The sequence below is a fragment of the Petaurus breviceps genome, unplaced genomic scaffold (assembly GCF_028583685.1).
Source record: "Petaurus breviceps papuanus isolate PSGF00001 unplaced genomic scaffold, PetGlider_PUasm1.0 174, whole genome shotgun sequence".
NCBI classification, from domain to species: domain Eukaryota; kingdom Metazoa; phylum Chordata; class Mammalia; order Diprotodontia; family Petauridae; genus Petaurus; species Petaurus breviceps.
Window position 1 is genome coordinate 24,480,446 of NW_027185761.1, and position 19,816 is coordinate 24,500,261.

The window sequence follows — 19,816 nt, forward strand, 5'->3', positions numbered from 1 at the left end:
CTCTCTCTCTGTCTCACACACACAGAGCTAATTCCTTTCTATTTTTACGAAATCTCATAGTTGTGCAATTCTTTTTTTCCATTCTACTATGTATATGGAAATGTCCATTTTATTCAGTATTTGTTAAATAAAAATAAATTTAAGAAAAAGAAAAGTCTCATTAAATATAGCGATATTAGATTAATTTTAGATTATTAGATTATAAGCTTCTTGAGGGCAGAGACTGTTTTTTGCCTCTTTTTGTACTCCCAACACTTAGTACAGTGCCTGACAAATGTTAGGTACTTAAAAATGCTTATCAAATTATTGGATTTATTGAATTAAATAATACAGGTTTACTACTTAATAACTGTAAAGACCCAAAATGCCCAAATAGCAGTACCCGGTGTATTGATGATTTTGCTTTTTTGAGCAGCAATGACCAATTTCTAGCTAAACCTTTTGGGATAGGCTGAACTGGTTTGGGAGAGGGTTTTGGAAGAGCATAGTTTTCTAGAACAGAACCTTAACAGTGCCCTCCCTTCTGGGTCTCTTCACAGTGCCCTCTCTAAATGGAGTCTCCCTAACTCAGCTTCTGAATAGAGAAATAGTAAGAGAGCTAGATGGGGGATGGAGGACTCAGAGCTGGAATTCCATCCCTTCTCAGCACTGCCCATGTGACCTTGATCCAAATCCTGAAGTTTCCCAAGCCTTAGATTCTCCCTATATAAGAAACAGGGAGGGGGAGAAGGTCAGCCAAGGTGACCTCCAAGGTCTCTTTGAGCTGCGAAGCACAATGATGTCAGCCTCCCCCAAACAATTCCAGTTGATCAAGTTCTTTTATGAGTAAATGAACAATTTGACCTTTTAACAGGACCAGGATTCTTTAACTTCAGTTAATAGATTTTCAGGTAGGTAACCCTTTATCAGATGTCCTCTGCCCTCCCCACTATCATGGCCACAGCACTGAGGATACAGCAGGTACTCTGTCTCTGTTTGTCTCTGTCTCTCTCTGTCATTCTCTCTCCATACAAACACATATACATACACATGCATATAGGCATCTGTGTGTGCACATATGGATAAATACATATACACATATAGATAGATGTGCATGTATACATATGTTAATGCACATGTGTGAGTCCATATCTATATACAGTATTGTACATACTATGTATGTATATTTCTAATGTCATTGAACTGGAATTGTATGCATATATAAAGTTGGTCAAATCCCTGAAACACAGATCAGACTGATTTTGAAAATCCGTCTGGCACCATCATGGAGTGTGAATAGATCCCATTTACTAGGCATTCATTAAGTACCTATGTGCCCAGCACAGTGCCGAATGGACTTCGTCTGTGCTAAAGGACCACAGCAATGCCAGTATGCACAGTAACTGAAGAAAATAAGAGACAAAGAAAATTCAAAGAGAAAAAAGAAAGCTTTCTCCCAGGAAGAAGGTATGGTATATTCAGCAATAAATGTAAGAAAGGTCTGAAGTAATCGGGGTGAGGCTGAGCGCACAAGGGCACTAAAGGAGGGAGGAGGGGGGGATTTGGGAAGGGCCTCGTCCAGGAAGGGGCACTGGAGCTGAGCCCTGAAGGAAGCTGAGGATTCCAAGCAGCAAAGGCAAGGGTGAAGGACGTCCTGGGAGGAGAGAGCCATTCTGGGCACAAACCCAGAAGAGGAAAATGGCTGATGGAGACAGGGAGCATTTTCCAGACTATCTAGGGATGCTGTTTGTTATTTAACTAGCTTATGGTAAAAGTCATTCTTTTATGGGCTTCCTTCCTTGATTCTCTCTCTGAATTTTCTGCTACCTGCTTGCTTCTCATGGCCAGAAGAAGCAGGTTCTAGTACTGACTCCACCATGAGTGTGCTGTGTGACTTTGGGCAAATCCCTTAACCTCTCTGAAACACAAGTCACCTCTTCAGAAAAACAGGGAATGAGGATCACTATCCCGCCTACTCTGACTGTGATGTCGCAGAAAGATGGTTGGGTTTAGTGTTAGCAGATGTCAGTTCAGTTTCTGGTGCTGGCACTGTTTAGTTGGGTGACTTTGGACTAGTCACTTCAAATTCCTGAATGCCTTGAAAATCACAATAATGGGGGTGGCCAGGTAGCACAGCGAGTAAGAGCACAGGCTCCAGTGTTGGGATGACCTGGATCAAATCCAGGCTCAGATACTCAGCACCACACCCAGAAATAACTGGCCGTGTAACCTTGAGCAAGTTACTTAACCCCAATTGCTTAAAAAAAAAAGGAAATCACAATAATGATAATAAGCACTTCTATGGTGCTTTAAAGTTTACAAAGTATTCTCCATATAGCATTTCATTTGCCCCTCACAATGCTGAAAAGTAGGTGCGATTATTGTCTCTGTTGGTCATTCATTTTTTTGTTTGTTTGTGTTTGATCCTTTGTGACTCCATCTGGGATTTTCTGGCAAAGATACTGGGCGTGGTTTGCCATTCCTTTCCCCAGTTCATTTTACAGATGAGGAAACTGAGACCAATAGGATTAAGTGACTTGCCCAGGGTCACACAGCTAGTATGCTCCTGAGGCTAAATTTGAACTCAGGTCTTCCTGACTCTAGGCCCACTGTTCTATCCACCACACCATCTAGCTGTGCTATCACTATCCCCATTTTACAGATGAGGAAACTGAACCTGAAAGAATCCATTTGCCCAAGGTCACACAAGAAGTGTCTGAGGAAGGGTTCAAACTCAGGTCTTCTCAGCCTCAAGTCCAGCACCCCTATCCATTTCAATATCTTGTTGCCCCACAAGTGTAAAAATCTATCAGTTACCTCACAGGGTTCTGTGGTAACCAAAGAAGTGCATTGTAAAACTGAGAGTGCTTTAGAAATGTAAGTTCTGATCATTATTCCAGACACAAAATAAGATGATGGCTATTATTCTCATTATCCCTGTCATTATTAATGGCAGCAATGAATGTGGTACAGCAGTGAGGACATCCAACTCCTGGGATTCAGCTGAAGCAAAAGCAACCCACAGTTCCTTCAGAACAGACCCCATAGACCAGGAGCCATGTGGGATTATAAATAGCCCCTTTCGGCTTTCACCAACTGAGCTCATGTTATTTCTTGTGCAGAATTTCCTGGAATTCATTTTGCATTTAGCGTCTAGCTGACAGATTTGAAATGCTGATTTCTTTGAGGTGGCAGAATTATATTGGCCGCCACTGAGTGTCTATTTCCAGGCTAGCCTCCAAGGCACTTTGTGTGTGTGTATAATGGGGGAGTCGACAGATAGCATCTGAATAACTGCCATCTGCTAAAACCTTCAGGTGAACTGAATTGTGCACTGAGAGCCCCCAGCACTGAAAGAGAAGTCCTTGGCCTTTAGTCCTTACCAATGTGCTCTTAAAAGGAAAACACTGGCTGAGGAGTCAGAAGAAATTTCAGTGGTTCTCAGTGAGCCAAGAGGCAGCTTTTAGCTGTTCACTCTTTTTGATCAAAATAACCAACACCACACAAAAACCTCACAACTTTGTGCATTTCACTGCTGCTGATGTCCACTTGCTTGTGGTTCAAAGCTATATTACTTTTTTCTATTTGAAAAAAAAAAGATTATTTTGAGAATCAGTACAGTATAGTGACGGGGGCAATAGACAGGGTATCAGGCCTAGAGTCAGGAAGACCTGATCAAATCTGGCTTCAGACAATTACTGGCTGTGTGACCCTGGGCAAGTCACATAACCCTCTTTACCTCAGTTTCCTCATCTGTAAAATGAGCTGTCAAACCACTCCAGTATCTCTGCCAAGAGTACCCCAAATGTGGTCACAAAGAGTCAAACATGACTGAAAACAACTAAACAATACACCATCAAGTGAAAATGTATGGGGACTTGTATTCAGGAAGACTTGGAAACTCATTAGCTGTGCAACCCTAGGCAAAAAAAAAAAAATCACTCTGTGCCTTAGTTTCCCCATTTGTAAAATGAAGGAGATTAATTCTAAGGTCCTCACCTAGCTCTTGATCCATTATAAATGATAAAGCTATCCTAGTCCCCCAAAAGGACCAATATTTCAGCTATGGTCTCATGCAATCACGTCCCCTGAACTCAACAAAGCACTGCCCCCAGTGCTGGGGACACAAGACAAAAAGGAAACAGTCCTAGAGTTTGCATTCCACAGTGAGGAGACAATAGGTGTAGAGATAAGGCAATGCAAACAGTGTGTCCCAAAAGTCTTAGCACAGCTTTAAGCTTCAATAGTTTAATAGTACACCCCTCCTCCCCCCTCCAAGAGATAAAAACAAAATCTTAAATGTCACTAGGACTTTTGGGACACTCAATGACATAAACTATGCACAGAGTAAAGTAAAACTAATGGAGGGGGGAGGTGAAGGGCCCTCAAGCACTAACATCTGGGGTGGGGAGAGAGAGTCATGAAAGGAAGACTTCATGCAGGAGCTGAGCCTTGAAAGAAGCTAGGAACTCCAAGTGGGAAAAGCAAAAGTCAAAGGAATTCTGGGTGTATATGTGTGGTGAAAGGTCATCCTGTATGATGGACAAAGCGGGGAAAGAGGACTGTCACATGAGAGGAACAGCAAGAAAGAGAACTGGTCTGGAGAGATCGTCTGACATCAGATTATGAAAGGCTTTCAACTACCTTTGTGAAGGCTTTCAACTCAATAGAGCAATCAGGGAAATCAGAGGGGATATAGAGGCTTTGCAAAAGCTCCCATTTGGCATATATAGTATATATAATATATACATACAAATATTCATGGTTATGTGTGTATATCTGTGTGTATGTACACACACATGCCCTTTTACATATACATACATGTATGCACACAAGTAAATATCTATGTGTGCATGTGCATGTGTATATATACACATATATACCCTTATATGTGTGTATATATATACACAGAAAGATAACTTTATGTATGCATGGTGCATATACATATAGATTATATACACATCCATACATGCATACACATAGGTAAATATCTATATATTCATATGTATGTGTATATATACATATACAAATATAAGTAAATGTATGTATTATGTGTGGTATATATATGCATATAAACTCCTTAAACATATACATATATACACCGATCAGTCATCTATATGTGCACATATGCATTATGTATTGTGTACATATATATACACATCCTTTATATACATGTATACACACACAAATATCACATACATATATACACACAAATACATATGTATGTGTGTATATAAACATATACACCATATATACACAGGTAAATATCTATATTATTTATGTATGTGTGTTTGTATATACACATATACATGCAGATGTAAATATCTATATGTATATATGGTGTGTATGTATGTATACACACCATATATACATACATATACACACAAATAGGTAAATATCTATATTGTGTGTGTATAAATTTATGTATTGTTCGTATGTATGTGTATATGTATGTATGTGTATGTGTGTATTATTATGTGTGGGATGCATTACACTTCTTATTACCTACCAACAGTCCACTTATCTGACCATCAGACTTTCAAACAGCCAGAAAAAAACATGGCCCCAAACTAAACAATGGCCATGACCTGAGAAGAAAGAAGCAGTCACTGAGTCCAACCACTTGAAAAGGAAAGCAAACAGCTGAGCTGCCCATGGGCCAAACCCTGTGAACATAGTAGTAGCAATGGTAGTGCTGATAACACTGCCGTCAGTATAATGTTTAATTGGAGAGGCTTTTAACCATTTTCATGTCATGACCCCTCTTGGGCATCTGGTGGAGCTTCTGAACCCCTTCTCAGAATGATGTTTTTCAATAAATAAAATAGAAAGTATTATGAAGGAAACCAATTATATTGAAATATAGCTATCAAAGTATTAAGAAAACAAGTTTTCTGAATAAAACTTCACATACCACAAGGAAAGAAACTCTCTTTTAAAGTTTGTCAAGTACTTCATACACAATAACTTACTTATATAAAATAATAACCCTGTGAGGTGTGTACTATAGGAATTATGATCCCCATTTTGTAGATGGGAAGAATGAGGCTCAATGATATTAGTTGTCACTCCTATGGTCACATAACCAGTAAGAAAGATTAGATTAGATTAGAATCTAGTTTTTCTGGACTCCTAATCCAGTACCCTATCTCCTAAGACTAGTTTAGTTATGCTTATCTGTTTTTCTCTATGTGAGGGTGGATAGAACATTAGAAGTTATGCATTATGTGGGAAAGATACTTCTAGAAGAGTTGACATATAATAGCATCTTGACAGTAGAGAAGAAGAGACACAGATTGGAGGAAAAAATCTGGGGCCACTGAGGTTAGAGGGAGTTACCCTATGATACATCAACAACAACAACTGCTGAGGGCAACGTTTTGCTACAGCTCTGTATAATGTGTGTGTGTGTGTGTGTGTGTGTGTGTGTGTACACACACACACATTATATATATATACATACATACATACATACATATATATATATATATATATATATATATATACTGTATAGTAATTGATGTTCATGATGATGACTGAGTTATCCAGGAAAAAAAAGGTTGAATTCTGTTTGGGTTACTCTGTTTAATAAGGCAGAGAAAAATATAGGATAAATTTTGGGAAGATTTGTATCTAGGTTATTTTTTAAAATTTAAATGGTATTTTGATAGGAATTAAAATAGGAACTTAATAGGAATTAATTTCAGCTAACTAGAATATTCACTAACCTAGAACACTTCCTGCCCTTAAGACAAGGCATTGCAGGAATACTTGAAAACCTAGGAAGGAATTGCAATGGCTGCACTTCATCTGCAAAACTGGTATACAATCTTAAAATCAGGAGGGACTTTAGATGTCATTTCATCTGACCCCATCATTTTAAAAATGAGAAGACTGCATGAAGAGATCAAGTCACTTCCTCAGAGTGACACAGCTAATTAATGGAAAAGCTATAAACAGGATCCAGGTATCTTGATGCTCAGTTTTATGTCCCTAAGCCCTAACTATTATTTTATATGTAGGTGTCCACAGATGAAGATAGAAAGACTATCCATTCCCTATACAAGCATCTAAAGAAACATATACATTCAAGGCATAGGAAAGCCTTTATTCAACCCCCATAGAAAAAGCAAGAGATTCAAAGAATTCATGGGAGTCCTTAAGTAGATACAGAAAATACAGAAACTCATATATGGTTTGATTGGAGAGGTTCTGGAGAAAGACACCATTCACCCTTCCTGAAAATATCCACTAAAATGGACCTGTTAATAGAAAAATTAGAATAAAGACAATGAGCCATTAATACCCATCAACACCATAGCTGGAATTAATTTTTCAGATCACTAGGGCCTGGAAAGATGAGACATAGTACAAGCAGGTGGGAACAATAGTTGTATAATAGGAAGGAGGGGCTATAGAAGAAGATAAGGGGGGCAAAGACAGGGAGATGGAGAAGTACTGGGGATAAACTGCTATTTTCTAAGTCCCAGTCCTCATAAGAAATAATGAAGTACTTAGAAAGCAACCAAACTAGGCTCTACCTGCTTGACCCTTGGTCATCATGGCAGTGGTGTTAACTGAATATATTCGGGACAATAAATGGGCAGAGAAGGTCCTCAGCTCTTTGCCCTCAGAAATTCTTCTTCTATGACTAAAAACCTTCAGGGAAGAAATTAAACTTTGATCAGGTCACAACTAGAGCTGGAGTTCAGTTCCTCTTTGTAGGTTATTGAATTCCCCTCTACCGAACAATCCATGGGATGCAGGTAAACTGAGGGTGGTTGGACAAGACAGTACCTGGCATTCTTTCCAACTCTAACATCCTAGGCTCTAAGGTCCCTTCCAACTTGAACATTCTATATATTCTAAGCTCCTTTCTGTCTCTGACATTCTAAGTTCAAAGGTTCCTTCTGGCTATAATATTTTATGACTCTAAAACTTGCTCTACCATTCAAATTTACACAGACTCATGTCATGTTATTACGTTACCTAATCTTCCCTCATTCTGGCCTTGCCTTTCTCCTTACCATTCACAGGACTGGTATGTCTACATACATTCCTGCCTCCAGCCTTTGCTTATACAATAATCCCACTCACTCCCAAACTTCAAAAATTCTTCCCCTTGGGGGCCAATCTTTCCCTTCCTTAGCTCAGGACCCACTTCCTCCAAGAAGCCTTCCCAGATCATCCCAGTTGCTGGTGGTCTCATTCTTTGAATAGTAGCATTGACTTTCTAGACCACTGATCTAACACTTTCCACGAGTTACTTGGTATTAACAGTTAAGTTTTTGTGTGTTTAAGTCTCACAAAATCTTACAGATTCACTGTAAGCTCCTTAAGCAAAGCAGGTACTCTGGCTTATACCCTTCTGGAGCCCACTCAGTTTATTGACCCACAACAGGGGCTCAACAAATACTTATTAATCGATGGAAACAACCTGCAACTGCAAAGAACATCTCTTAGCCTTTGTTCAAACTGTTTTTAATAACTGAAATGCCTTCCCTTCATCTCTTGATCCACTGAAATCTTGCCCATCCTTTAAAGATATATAATATGATATGACATGATATATGATTAATATACTATAAATATTTATAAAAAACTACTTAGCACAGCGCCTGGCATATAGTGGGCACTATATAAATGATTCTTGTCTACAGTTCAACGGTGATGTCAACTCTTCCAGAAAGTGACAACTCTTATTTTCCAATCCAATGTAACACAACACAGTACAACTAGGTGGTATGATAAGTGCAGTCACCAGTCTCACTCTGCTTCCTCACTTAAATCCAATTGAATTGTAAGTATGGCATCATCTTCCTGATGTCATGATCCCCTTCGAGAATGAAGGACAAACCACAACCACACAACAGCATGTAAGACTACAATTCTTGGAACTGGGAAGACCTGAGTTTGAATCTAGCCTCAAAGTAGTTTTGTGATCCTGGCTAAGTCAGTGAACATCTCTCAGCCTCCATTGCCTCACCTGTAAAAGAGGGATAATAATAGTACCTTCCTCAGACTTGTGAGGAAACATTTTGCAAAGCTCAGAGCACTATATAAGTGCTAGTTATAATGCAATATAATACAATACAACATGCATTTATTAAGCTCCACTAATTTGCAAGGCACAAGGCTTGGTGCTGGAGCTATGAAAGCAAAATCCAGGATTCTAAGGAACCCTTTGAGACATGAGGTCATCCTGTGCAAAGGTATGGAGGTATATAAAAGATTGCCAAGTCTGGGAAAGTTGGCCTGTTTGACTGGATAGTAGAATCTGTGGAGAGGGGAGGAGGGATGTGCACTAAGCCTGGAAAGGATGCCTTAAGCCAGATGAAAAGAGGTAGGATCTGAGGAAAAGATGCCAAATCCCATTTTGGACTGGTTGAGTTTGAAGTGACCACAGGAATAAGGACATCTCTCTATCCATTTTTCTCAGTTAGTATTGTATGTTGTGGCTGTATATGTTGGTGTTTTATCTTACTAGGATGATGATATCCATGGGAGAAGAGACTGCCTTACATAAATTTTTAATCTCTCCAGCACAAAACATAGCTCTGCATACAGCAAGTGCTTAATAAAAACCTTATACTTCTTGTTGTGAATAACCATAGTTGCAACATCATTTAGAACACTTGAAAGTCACACTTCAAGCATTACAGCCAAATGCCCATCTCATCCCCCCCACTCCCAAACTGACAAATTGTCTGGTAAAAGAGACCATTGATTCCAAAGATTTGTATGGCCTCATTAAAAATCCAGGTCCCCAGATGATTGTCCCCAACATGATTGTCTTTAGGCTGATACTACATCTCCTTTGTCCACAAAGATAAAGGGTTAACAATAGATTAGGAATATTTGGTTTATTTCCCCCACTCCCACCACCAAGTCTGAACAGCCAAATGCAGAGAGTCAACCCAACGTAGAAAGAAAAAGGAAGGGAAAGTACCTGATGAGTTTAACCATAATCAATTAAATCCATTTCTAATTTTGAAAGCTTTCATGACTCTATGTAGTGGTGGGAACCATTTACTTGGTTTTCAGACTTCCACGGAAGGATGCTCATTTAGCTTTGAGATATTGCAGAAGGAAAAATGAAAGGTTAAGGTATTGCTTCCCCTCAGGAGCAGAGGCCAGTATCATGGATTCTACATATGGGGTGTGATCTCCTGGGCAGACAGAAACAAATCAAAGACTGAGTAGGAAACTTTCTCTCTATTGAGTGCCATTGATCCATGAGGAAAATCAATTGAGGGCCACCCCAAAGCCACTTCATTTAGTTGGCTTTTGATTGTCATTTAAATTTAACACATTCTACCCTCACTTAAAATAAGTTTAGGAAACATGAAATTCTAATCAATAAGCTTAATTCAATAATGAAACCCTTGTATTAAAAAGGCTCCTTCCTGATATGAAGAACCTGGGTATGTTATGTTAGGGACCTCTCAAGTCCCAGGCTCATTGCACCTATCCAGATGATCCTGGCACTGCAGAATCTCATACACACACACACACACACACACACACACACACACACACACATCCAAGCTCCCCTTAAAAGCACGCAAGATTATAATGCTTGAAATAAAGTTTTATTTGCAAATTAATGGAAACAGACAGGACTTCCACCATGCTTATGGGAACCAATCAATCAATCAGTGTGCCAGGCATTGTTCTAAATTCTGGGAATAAAACACACCTTTGGAACTTAGCCATCCCCATCAGTGAACAAGCCACCCCCCCAAAAGTAAAGCAGTGTCAATGACTTACGGTACTGCCTTGGCAGGACTGTTAAGGGAGAGGAGCCAGAGTCTATTCCCCAATATGGTGCCCCCTCCAGGACCCTCTAGGCATCATTGAGTGTTTCCTGTACAACTTGCCTCCCCATGTTCTCTCTAGGCATCACTGGTTACTGCTTTCTGTTGCTGTCTTCCTTGGTTCCCAAAAGATGGTGGCTATTTTATCATTGGCCTTGCTTCCTGTCTTCTGCAATTCTGCTTCCTGAAGTTCTCCTTCCTAATGTTTTCCTCATTCCCTATCCTAGGGGACCAGCTCTTGAACAACTAATCCAAACGGAAATGATGCTCGAGATGTGTTTAGTTGTTGGGGCCTTTTTTAGTCTCCATTATTCTACAGCCTTTTATTGTTTAGGTCCCCTCCATTCAACATGTCACACACTAGAGATCTCTGGGGGGCTAGCACCTTACAAGTGTCTCTCTGTCTCCAATGCCATGCGGCTTCATGGTACCTCAGTATCTTTGCTCTCAACTCTCCCCCACTTTCTAATTCCACCATTACTGTTGAGGGGACCACCATCCTACCCAGGCTTTCACCTGGGTGCCATCCTCAGCCCCTCACCCTCTTACTTCCATATCCAATTAGCTCTCAAGTCCTACCAATTCTACTTTCAGAACATCTCCCATAAATGTCCCTTCCTGGTGTAGCTCGCATCAGCTCCCATGTGGACTATGGCAATAGCCTGCTGGGTGGGTCTGCTTGCTTCCAGTCTCTCCCCTCTCCAATCAACTGCTAAACTCATCTTCCTCAAATACAAGCTTTATCATGTCACCCCTTTTTCAAGAAACTCAAGTGGCTTCCTAAATACAAAATCCTCTGTTTGGCTTTAAATGCCCTTCAACAACTTAATCCCTTCATAGTCTTCTCACACTTTATTCCCTTCCTGTTGTTTCTGGAGTCAGGAACATTTGAGTTCAAATCCAGCCTCAGAGATGTAATAATTGTGTGACCCTAGATAAGTCACTTAACATTTGCCAAAGAATATTAGTGCATATTATATGTATTTAGTTGTTTAACCACTGTCTGTCTCAGCTCCCTCAATTGTAAAATAGATATCAAAATAACACCTACCTCACAGGGTTGGGAGGATCAAATGAGAATATTTAAATGTGCTTAGCACAGTGCTGACACATAGTAGGTATTTAATAAGGAGGGGAAAAGAAGGGAGTAAGGTTTTATTAAGCCCCTACTATGTGCTAGGAACTATGACAAGTGCTTTACAAATAATTATCTCATTTAGATACTCCCTGTTGTCTCTTCCTGTTGTAAGAGTCTATAATTCTATGAAGAATTTTTTTAAAAACAATGTATTTCAGTAATACATGATATCCAGTTAAAAGAGACAGGAAGAGAGGGGAGAAAATGGGGAAAAGGAAAGAAAGAGAAGAGGGAGTCAGCCAGAGTCAGAGAATGACAACAGAAAGACCCTGAGCAAGAAAAGGCACAATGTGGAAATGAGTCACAGAATCTTATATCTGCCTGCTACCTGTGTGACCTTGGGCAAGTCACTCAACCCCAAATACCCTGTCTTCCTCCCTCCAAAAAGACAAAAAAAAAAGAATGTTATATCTGAAAATAATTCTCAGAAGTGAGGATCAGAAATCCTTCACAAGGAGGTACAGTAGCTAATGCCTAGTGACCCGTGTGAATACTGCAGAGTTGATTCCTTTATAGATGCTTAAGGCAACTAGGAATTTACTGGATTAATTCTCAGTACCTTGGAATTTTTTCATCTGGAGGGGTCAGATTGTGGCATGGAGAAGCTCAGTTAGGCAGCAGTCAGAGAGCTGGGGACAGCATACCCTCGGAGACTACTCTGAGCACTCTCTAAATTGTGGCACCCTGAGCCAAAACTCCAGCTGCCATACTCTGGTTCAAAGCAGGGTTGGAGTTGACAACAAGTATAAGAAGACCAATTCAGGTTCTGGAAACAATGTACTAGGGAGCAGTAGCTGCATTAGAAGCTACCAGGTGGCCCAGTGGAAAAAGCTCTGGGTCAGGAAAATCTGAGTTCTAATCTGGCCTCAGACACTTACTAGCTGTGAGACCCTGAGTGAGTCATTTAACCTCTATATGCCTCAGTTTCCTCAACTGTACTATCATAATAGTACCCAGCTCCAAGGATGATCATGAGATCAAATGAGATAATATCTGTGAAATGCTTAGCACAGTGCCTGACATACAGTAGGTGCTTAATAAATGCTTCCTTTCTTCCTTATTACTTGGAAGACTGGATAGAGCACTGGTCTAGGCTCTGGACTATCACTGACTTATTTTATGAATTTGGGGAAATCATTTGTCTCTGAGACTTAGTTCCTTCCTCTAAAATGATGGATTCGGACCTCATGACCCCTTAAGATACCTTTTCAGCTCTGAAAATTTGTGATCTGATGATTCTCAGCACATCTAGGTGGGAGAAGACCCAATGCTAACAGCAGCAACAAACAATGATCTACCCTTACCTTCATTCCCCTCTCCAGGAGGATGATAAAATGAAAGTCCCAGAGAGATGATGGCTGCGATTTCCAGGATAATAAGAGTCACGTCCTGCAGTGCTTCCCAGACTAGCTGTAAGAACGTTTTTGGCTTTTTTGGAGGTATAAAGTTTTGCCCAAAAATCTGCTTTCTTTTTTCTAGGTCTGGAGCAGTACCCGGCAATCCTGTGAACAAATTAAAAAAAAAAAGTGAATCTTAGTGCCCGAGATTTCCAGCCCCAGGTAGAGGAAAGGGAGAACCAGGTTCCAATAAGAGGTGATGTGTAAGGTGAAGATACCACTGGGACTGAGAGAAAGGAGACCTGGGTTCTCCTCCAAGATTATACATCTAAAATTGAAAGGGGACTCAGAGATCCTGGAGTCCAACCCTCACATTTTACAAATAAAAACTGAGCCCAGCTACTTCCCCAAAGTCATACAGCTAGTAAATATCAGAAGCTGGGTCCTGGGAGGCCAGAGTCAATGCGCTTTACTGTGTGGGCTGGGTACCATTAACTCACTATGCAACTTTGGATGAGGGGTAAACTAGAATACTTCTGAGCCTCATGCAAAAGAAAATGTCTGCCAGTAAGCAAAAGAACTGGATTTCACCATAGCCTATAAGGCTTTATATTTCTCCTAATTAAATTTAATAACATTCAATTTGGCTGAGTTTTCTGGTCTTTTAAGACTTCTCAGGTTATCTGTAGCCCTGTCCAAGGTATCGTTTATGAAAAGGGTGTCCCGAGAAGGCTTAGGGCAGTGTGAAGTTTTAATAGACTTATTTTAATAGCCTGGGAATGAACACCAAGAATCTAGACATCCTGCTTTGGAAAAAGCATTTAACCCTGTCTAAGAGTCAACAATAGCCTCATCAGTAGGTGAAGTAAATGGGGGAGAGGGCTCACCAAGATGCTTTTGTCCCCTCCTCCAAAGATTCCCCTACCTGTTGACCTCTGGCTCAAAACTCACCATCAGGGATGAATTTCTTTAACTGCAATATCTAACAGCTGTTATCTACCAGTTATGCCTTGAGATAAATAAATTTGTAATCATTTCCTGTAGGCATGCATTTCTCTATGTGTAGTTTGTTCAGAATACCCTGAACAAGTCACTTAACCTTCATTTTTCTCATCTATAAAATGGAGATTAATAATAGCACTTATCTCATAGGGTTGTTGTGAGATAATTTAAGTATAAATGTATATGTGAAGTATGCCCCCAAATGGGAGCTGCCACCATTATGATTATCTGACTTCATTTCTAATGCCCCTGGAAGGATGGCAGATTTAGTTGATATACATAGATGTGGAGTCTGAGGCCCTAGCCCAGAGTCACACAGGGGAGCCATAAGCCCAGCCAGGCTTACAGCCCCCATCTCCTAGTTTCAAGTCCACCGTTTTTCCCACCTCCCAAGGCCTTGAGCTAGCCCTCTTTCTGCAGAGAGTATTCCCGCCTACCACTGTTTTCTCAGAAATAACAGCTGAACGGAACAAAAATATTTGTGTGTTCTGCTGGTCCCACCCCCAGGAAAGTAACCTGCCAAATGGTTTCCACAACAACAAAACAATTAGAGTATGATTAGATCTGAGCGTTCAGACCCCAGATGAGAAACTCAAAGGGGCAGGAGGAGGACTTGACAACAAAGGAAGAAGTCAGAGCCTGGACCTTCTTTACCACCAGTCAAAGGACATTGCAAAGCAGCAGTGGGTGAGGACAGAGGGAGAATGCCCCTTCTATCTCATCAGCACATAAAAGAGAGGAAGGGCTGCAAACAAATCTCCCCTGGTCATCCACTGTGATACGGATGAGCCCCAGGCTGCCCTGGGAGTCACATCAGAGAACATTTCCCAAGATCCTCCAATGCAGTCAGGCATGGTGCTAAGTTCTGAGGATGCAAAGAAAGGCAAATATTGAGGGCCCTGTCCTCAATGAGCTCACAGTGTAATGGCGGGAGGCAACTTGCTAACAACCGTGTACAAGCAAGATAGAGAATAAATTGGGAATAACTTCAGAGGGAAGGTGCGGGATGGGGAAAAGGTTCTTGCAAAGAAGGATTTTAGCCAAGATTTGAAGGAAGCCAAGGTAAGGAGCAGAAACAGGAGGGGGAGAATTCTAGGCATGGAAGACTGCCAAAGAAAAGGCTCCGATTAGAGAAATGAAGTGTGGTGTGGGAGGAAGAACGAGGAGGCAGGAGTCACTAGATCCCAGAGAGTATGATGCATAAGGAGATTGGAAAAGTAGGAAGGGCCGGGTTAAGTCTGGTTAAATTCATGTTAACCAAATTTCACTACGAAAACATGCTAGGAACAGGGTTGTTATCATTCAGTCATTTCACTCATGCCTATTCTTCATGATCCCTTTTTGAGGTATCTTTTTTGGCAAAAATACTGGAGTGGTTTTGCCATTCCCTTCTCCAGCTCATTTAACAGATAAGGAAACTGAGGCAAATAGGGTTAAGTGACTTGCCCAGGGTCACACAACTAGTAAATGTCTTGAGGTAAGATTTTAATTCAAGTCTTCCTATCAACTTCTCTTATCCACTGAGTCACCTAGGAAAAGGGAGGGACTCATAAAGAGAGGCAACAGTGTCATCACAGAATTAAATGGTAAAAAAGAAAGCAAATCTTTTATTATTAGCTATTATTATAGCTAATATATATATATATATTATATAGCTATATATAATTAGCTATTATATTGTATATATTTTATTAATAGCTATTACTATTATTAGCTATGAAATCATAAACAGGTTATCCAAAAGTCTCAGTCTCCTCATCTTTAAACCAAAGATAAAGTAAATGGGTGGCACAGTGGATAGAGTGCTGACTTTGGAGTCAGGAGGAGGTGAGTTCAAATTCTGACAGATATTTACAAGCAACTTGACACAAGTCAAAAATCACTTAACCTCTCTTGGCCTCAGTTTTCTTATCTGAAAAATGAGGTTGGGGGAAGCTAGGTGGCACAGTGAATAGAGCACCAGACCTGGAGTCAGGAGGATCTCAGTTCAAATCTGAACTCAGACACTTAACACAATGTGTGACCTTAGGCAAGTCACTTAACCCCAACTGCCCTCCAAAAAAAAAGAAAAATGGGGGTAATCACTATTTTACAGAGCATTAAATAAGATAATAAATGTAAAACTTTTTTTCAAACCTTCAAAAGCTATATAAATATTCTCACCACACAGGCAATGGGAAGGAAAGTGTTTGATAAAGTTTAAAATGCTATACAAATGTGACTATAAATTTTAGATTTTAAGAGACCATGGAGATTATATGGTCTAATCCTCTCATTTTCTATCTGGGAAAACAGAGAGATCCCCCAAAAGGGAAGAAACTTGACTAACTGAGGTCACATTGGCCAGATCATAGAATGGATCATAGATTTAGAATTAGGAGAGGCCATGCAAACCTTCTGATTGATCTCCATAATTCAACATTCTATTAGCGATTGCCTGATGAATGGTGGTGTGGAGTAGTGGGTGGGGACAGTGTCTGAGTTAGGAGGTTCCAAATTAAAGTCCTTCTTCTGATCCATACTGGCTGTGTGACCCTGGACAAATGACTCAACAGTGTTCCAAGTAATTCTCTAAGACTCCGAGTTGTGGAATAATGGGCCATGGACATTCTGAAATGCCTGTAGAGTAATGTAACCATAGGGTCTGGAGCAACAACAAAAAGGGATACAGGCAGTCACCAGTGATGGTCCAGAGAAAGGAAGGTCAGCTCTGGTGGTTTGGAAAGATTTCATGGAGATGAGGCTTCTGAGGGTGTGGAAGGCCAGAAGACCTGAGGAACGGCATACTAGTATGGGCAAAGACACAGGCAAAAATGTGCAAAGCCTCTTGGACAAACTGCAAGGAAACCAGTCTGGTTGGATAGGAGACCTCAGGAAGTAGTTGGCATTGACATAGCACTTTGAGTTCTGAAAAACGTATCTGTAGATAGATACAGATAATATAAACGTTTAGATATAGGTATAGATATTGACATAGATAGAGGTAAAGGGCAATATATATAGATATAGGTATAGGTAGAGATAGATGCATGCATAGAGAATACAGCAGTAAAGCAGCTGGGAAGGTCTGACTATGCTGAGAGTACAGAAGCAGGATGGAGGATAAGACCGGGGGTCCTTATGGATTGGCCAAAACAGAACATAACGTGCCACATGTGGTCTCACGAGGACAGAGTTCAGGGGAGATGACGATTTCTCAAGGCCTGCATACCAGATCTCTCTAAATTCAACCTCAGATGGAATTTGCTTTAAAATAGAAACAAACATCATGCTACTGTTGCTTAAAGAGAGATGAGAGAGGTCAGAGGACACAGGTCACAGTATGATGTAGTCTCAATCCTACTTATCCAGCCACATCTTCCACTTCTGTGGTATAACAGATGGAGCACTGAATGTAGAGTCAAAAACACCTGGGCTTGAATCCCACCTCCTTATGAGATCCAAGACAAGGCACTCAACCCCTCTGAGAGCCTCTTTTTAGCTCTGTATTCCCAGCACTTAGGATAGTTCTTTTTTCTTTTTTTTTCTTTTTTTGGAGGGGGGAGGGCAGGGCAATTGTGGTTAAGTGACTTGCCCAAGGTCACACGGCTAGTAAGTGTTAAACATCTGAGTCAGGATTTGAACTCAGATCCTCCTGACTCCGGGGCCAGTACTCTATTCACTACACCACCTAGCTTCCCCCCCCCCATAGTTCTTTACATATGTGAAGGGTTTAATAAATGCTTCTTCACTCCAGTAAAGATATTAATTAATTAATAACATGATATGATGGAAATAAGCCCTGAACATGGACCTGAAAGACCCAAATTTTAAACCCTGACTCGGATACTGCCCCTTTCTTCAATGTTGGACAACACAACACTTCTCTGGACTTCACTTTCTTCATCTATAAAATGGAAGAATACTATCTGTGGCCTCTACCTTTCAGGGTTGTTGTGAGACCAGCACTTCATAAGCCTTAAAAGAATTTTAGAAATATGAGCTGCTGGCAAGTACTGACTGCAGAAGAGGACCAGAAAGAGAACCTGGATGAAGAGTCCCCTGAAGGGTTTGCTCTAACATTCCCATTCTCCTCCCCCCAAAGAAGTTTCAAATAGACATTAGAGAATGTTGTCCGAGAACGGACCCAGGTCTCTCAAGTACAAATCCAGAAATCTAGGAAGCAAAATGGCATAGCAGATAGGGCTGGCTCCTCAGATACTTATTAGCCAGGTGACTCTACTGTATCCAGGGCCATCTCCCATTGTCCTGATCTATATCTTGACACTGGACCCAGATGGCTATGGAGGATAGAATGAGGCTAGTGACTTTGCAGAGCCTGCCTCACTTAAATCCAATTCATTTGCAAGTCATGGCATCACCTTCCTGATGTCATTGGTCCTCTTCAACAACAAAGGACAAATAACAACAAACAAGAACAAGGTGATGCTGGGTAAATTATTTAACCTCATTCTGCAAAATGGGGATGATAAAAGTACTGACTCATAGGGTTGTTTTTAAGGATCAAGGAGATAATAGATGTAAAGTGTTTTGCAGGCAGTAAGGCACTATATAAATGATCATCATCATCTCTAGGGTTCCCACATCCCACCAAGAGGATCCCAGAAGATAGATTGTCTAAAAAGAAATTTGCAGATCAGGTCCTTTTCTGAGGACCAGATAGTGCTAGCACCTTGCAAGGAGACCCTATGCTGCTTGTTGGGCTGTGCCGCCATGGCTATGAACCCACTACTTAGCTGTGAAATTAACAAGCCTATTTTGGGGAGTATAAACAACAGAGAGCAGTGGGGAAAACTAATGGCTTTTTGAGATTCAATTTAGATTACAGTGCATCTCACCGTTTAGCATATTAAAAATTAATATGCTGTGTCAAATACCTCCAGATAAACTTAGAGGAGCTAACTTGGAAAATGGCAAAAAAAAAAAATGAAGGCTTTGGATCTGATTATGGAGTGTGACTGTTTGGGAGGAAGGAGCGGATTTTTTTTGGGGGGGGGGTGGGAGGCATTGTTTGTACTTTTTCTTTTCTTACAATTTTCTAACTAAAGGCAGTATAGCATTGAGGAAAAGAGTATTAAATTTGGAATCAGGAAGCCTTGAGTTTTAATCCCAGTTCTGGCACTGGCCAGCTGAGTGACTTTTGGCCAAGTCAAAGAATTTTCAATTTGGATAGAGGTTTCCAAGATCACATGGCTCAACCCCTTACTCAGGCTTAGAATCCTCTCTGACTTTGGGAAAATCCATTCACAGATCTGATAATTCTGATCCATGCAATAGCCAACCAAAGCTCCAGAGGATGAGTGAGGAATGTGAGCTGCCCACCTGTTAACAGACAGTGATGGATTTAAAAGGCAGAAGGAAACCAACATTTTTAGACACAGTCGATGCAGGAATTTCTTCTGCTATTTGTTCATGTTATAAATGCTGGGGGTGGAAAAGAAGGTTTTGGATTTTATTATGGAATGTGATCATTTTGGGGAGGACATGGGTAATGAGGACTTTGTTTTTCTTTCCTTTTCAGTTGAGAGAATGAAAATGGAAGG

General features: G+C 40.6%; 1 protein-coding gene across 3 annotated transcripts in view; it reads right to left on the bottom strand.

Moving 5' to 3' along the window:
- The window catches only part of ATP2B2 (ATPase plasma membrane Ca2+ transporting 2), a 423,952-nt gene that overhangs the window by 173,753 nt on the left and 230,383 nt on the right, over nucleotides 1-19,816 (bottom strand). For all 3 annotated transcript variants that reach the window (XM_069083950.1, XM_069083948.1, XM_069083949.1), the window contains exon 3: nucleotides 13,239-13,436. In XM_069083950.1, the coding sequence (XP_068940051.1) occupies nucleotides 13,239-13,436 (198 nt within the window). The remainder of the gene's footprint in view (nucleotides 1-13,238; nucleotides 13,437-19,816) is intronic.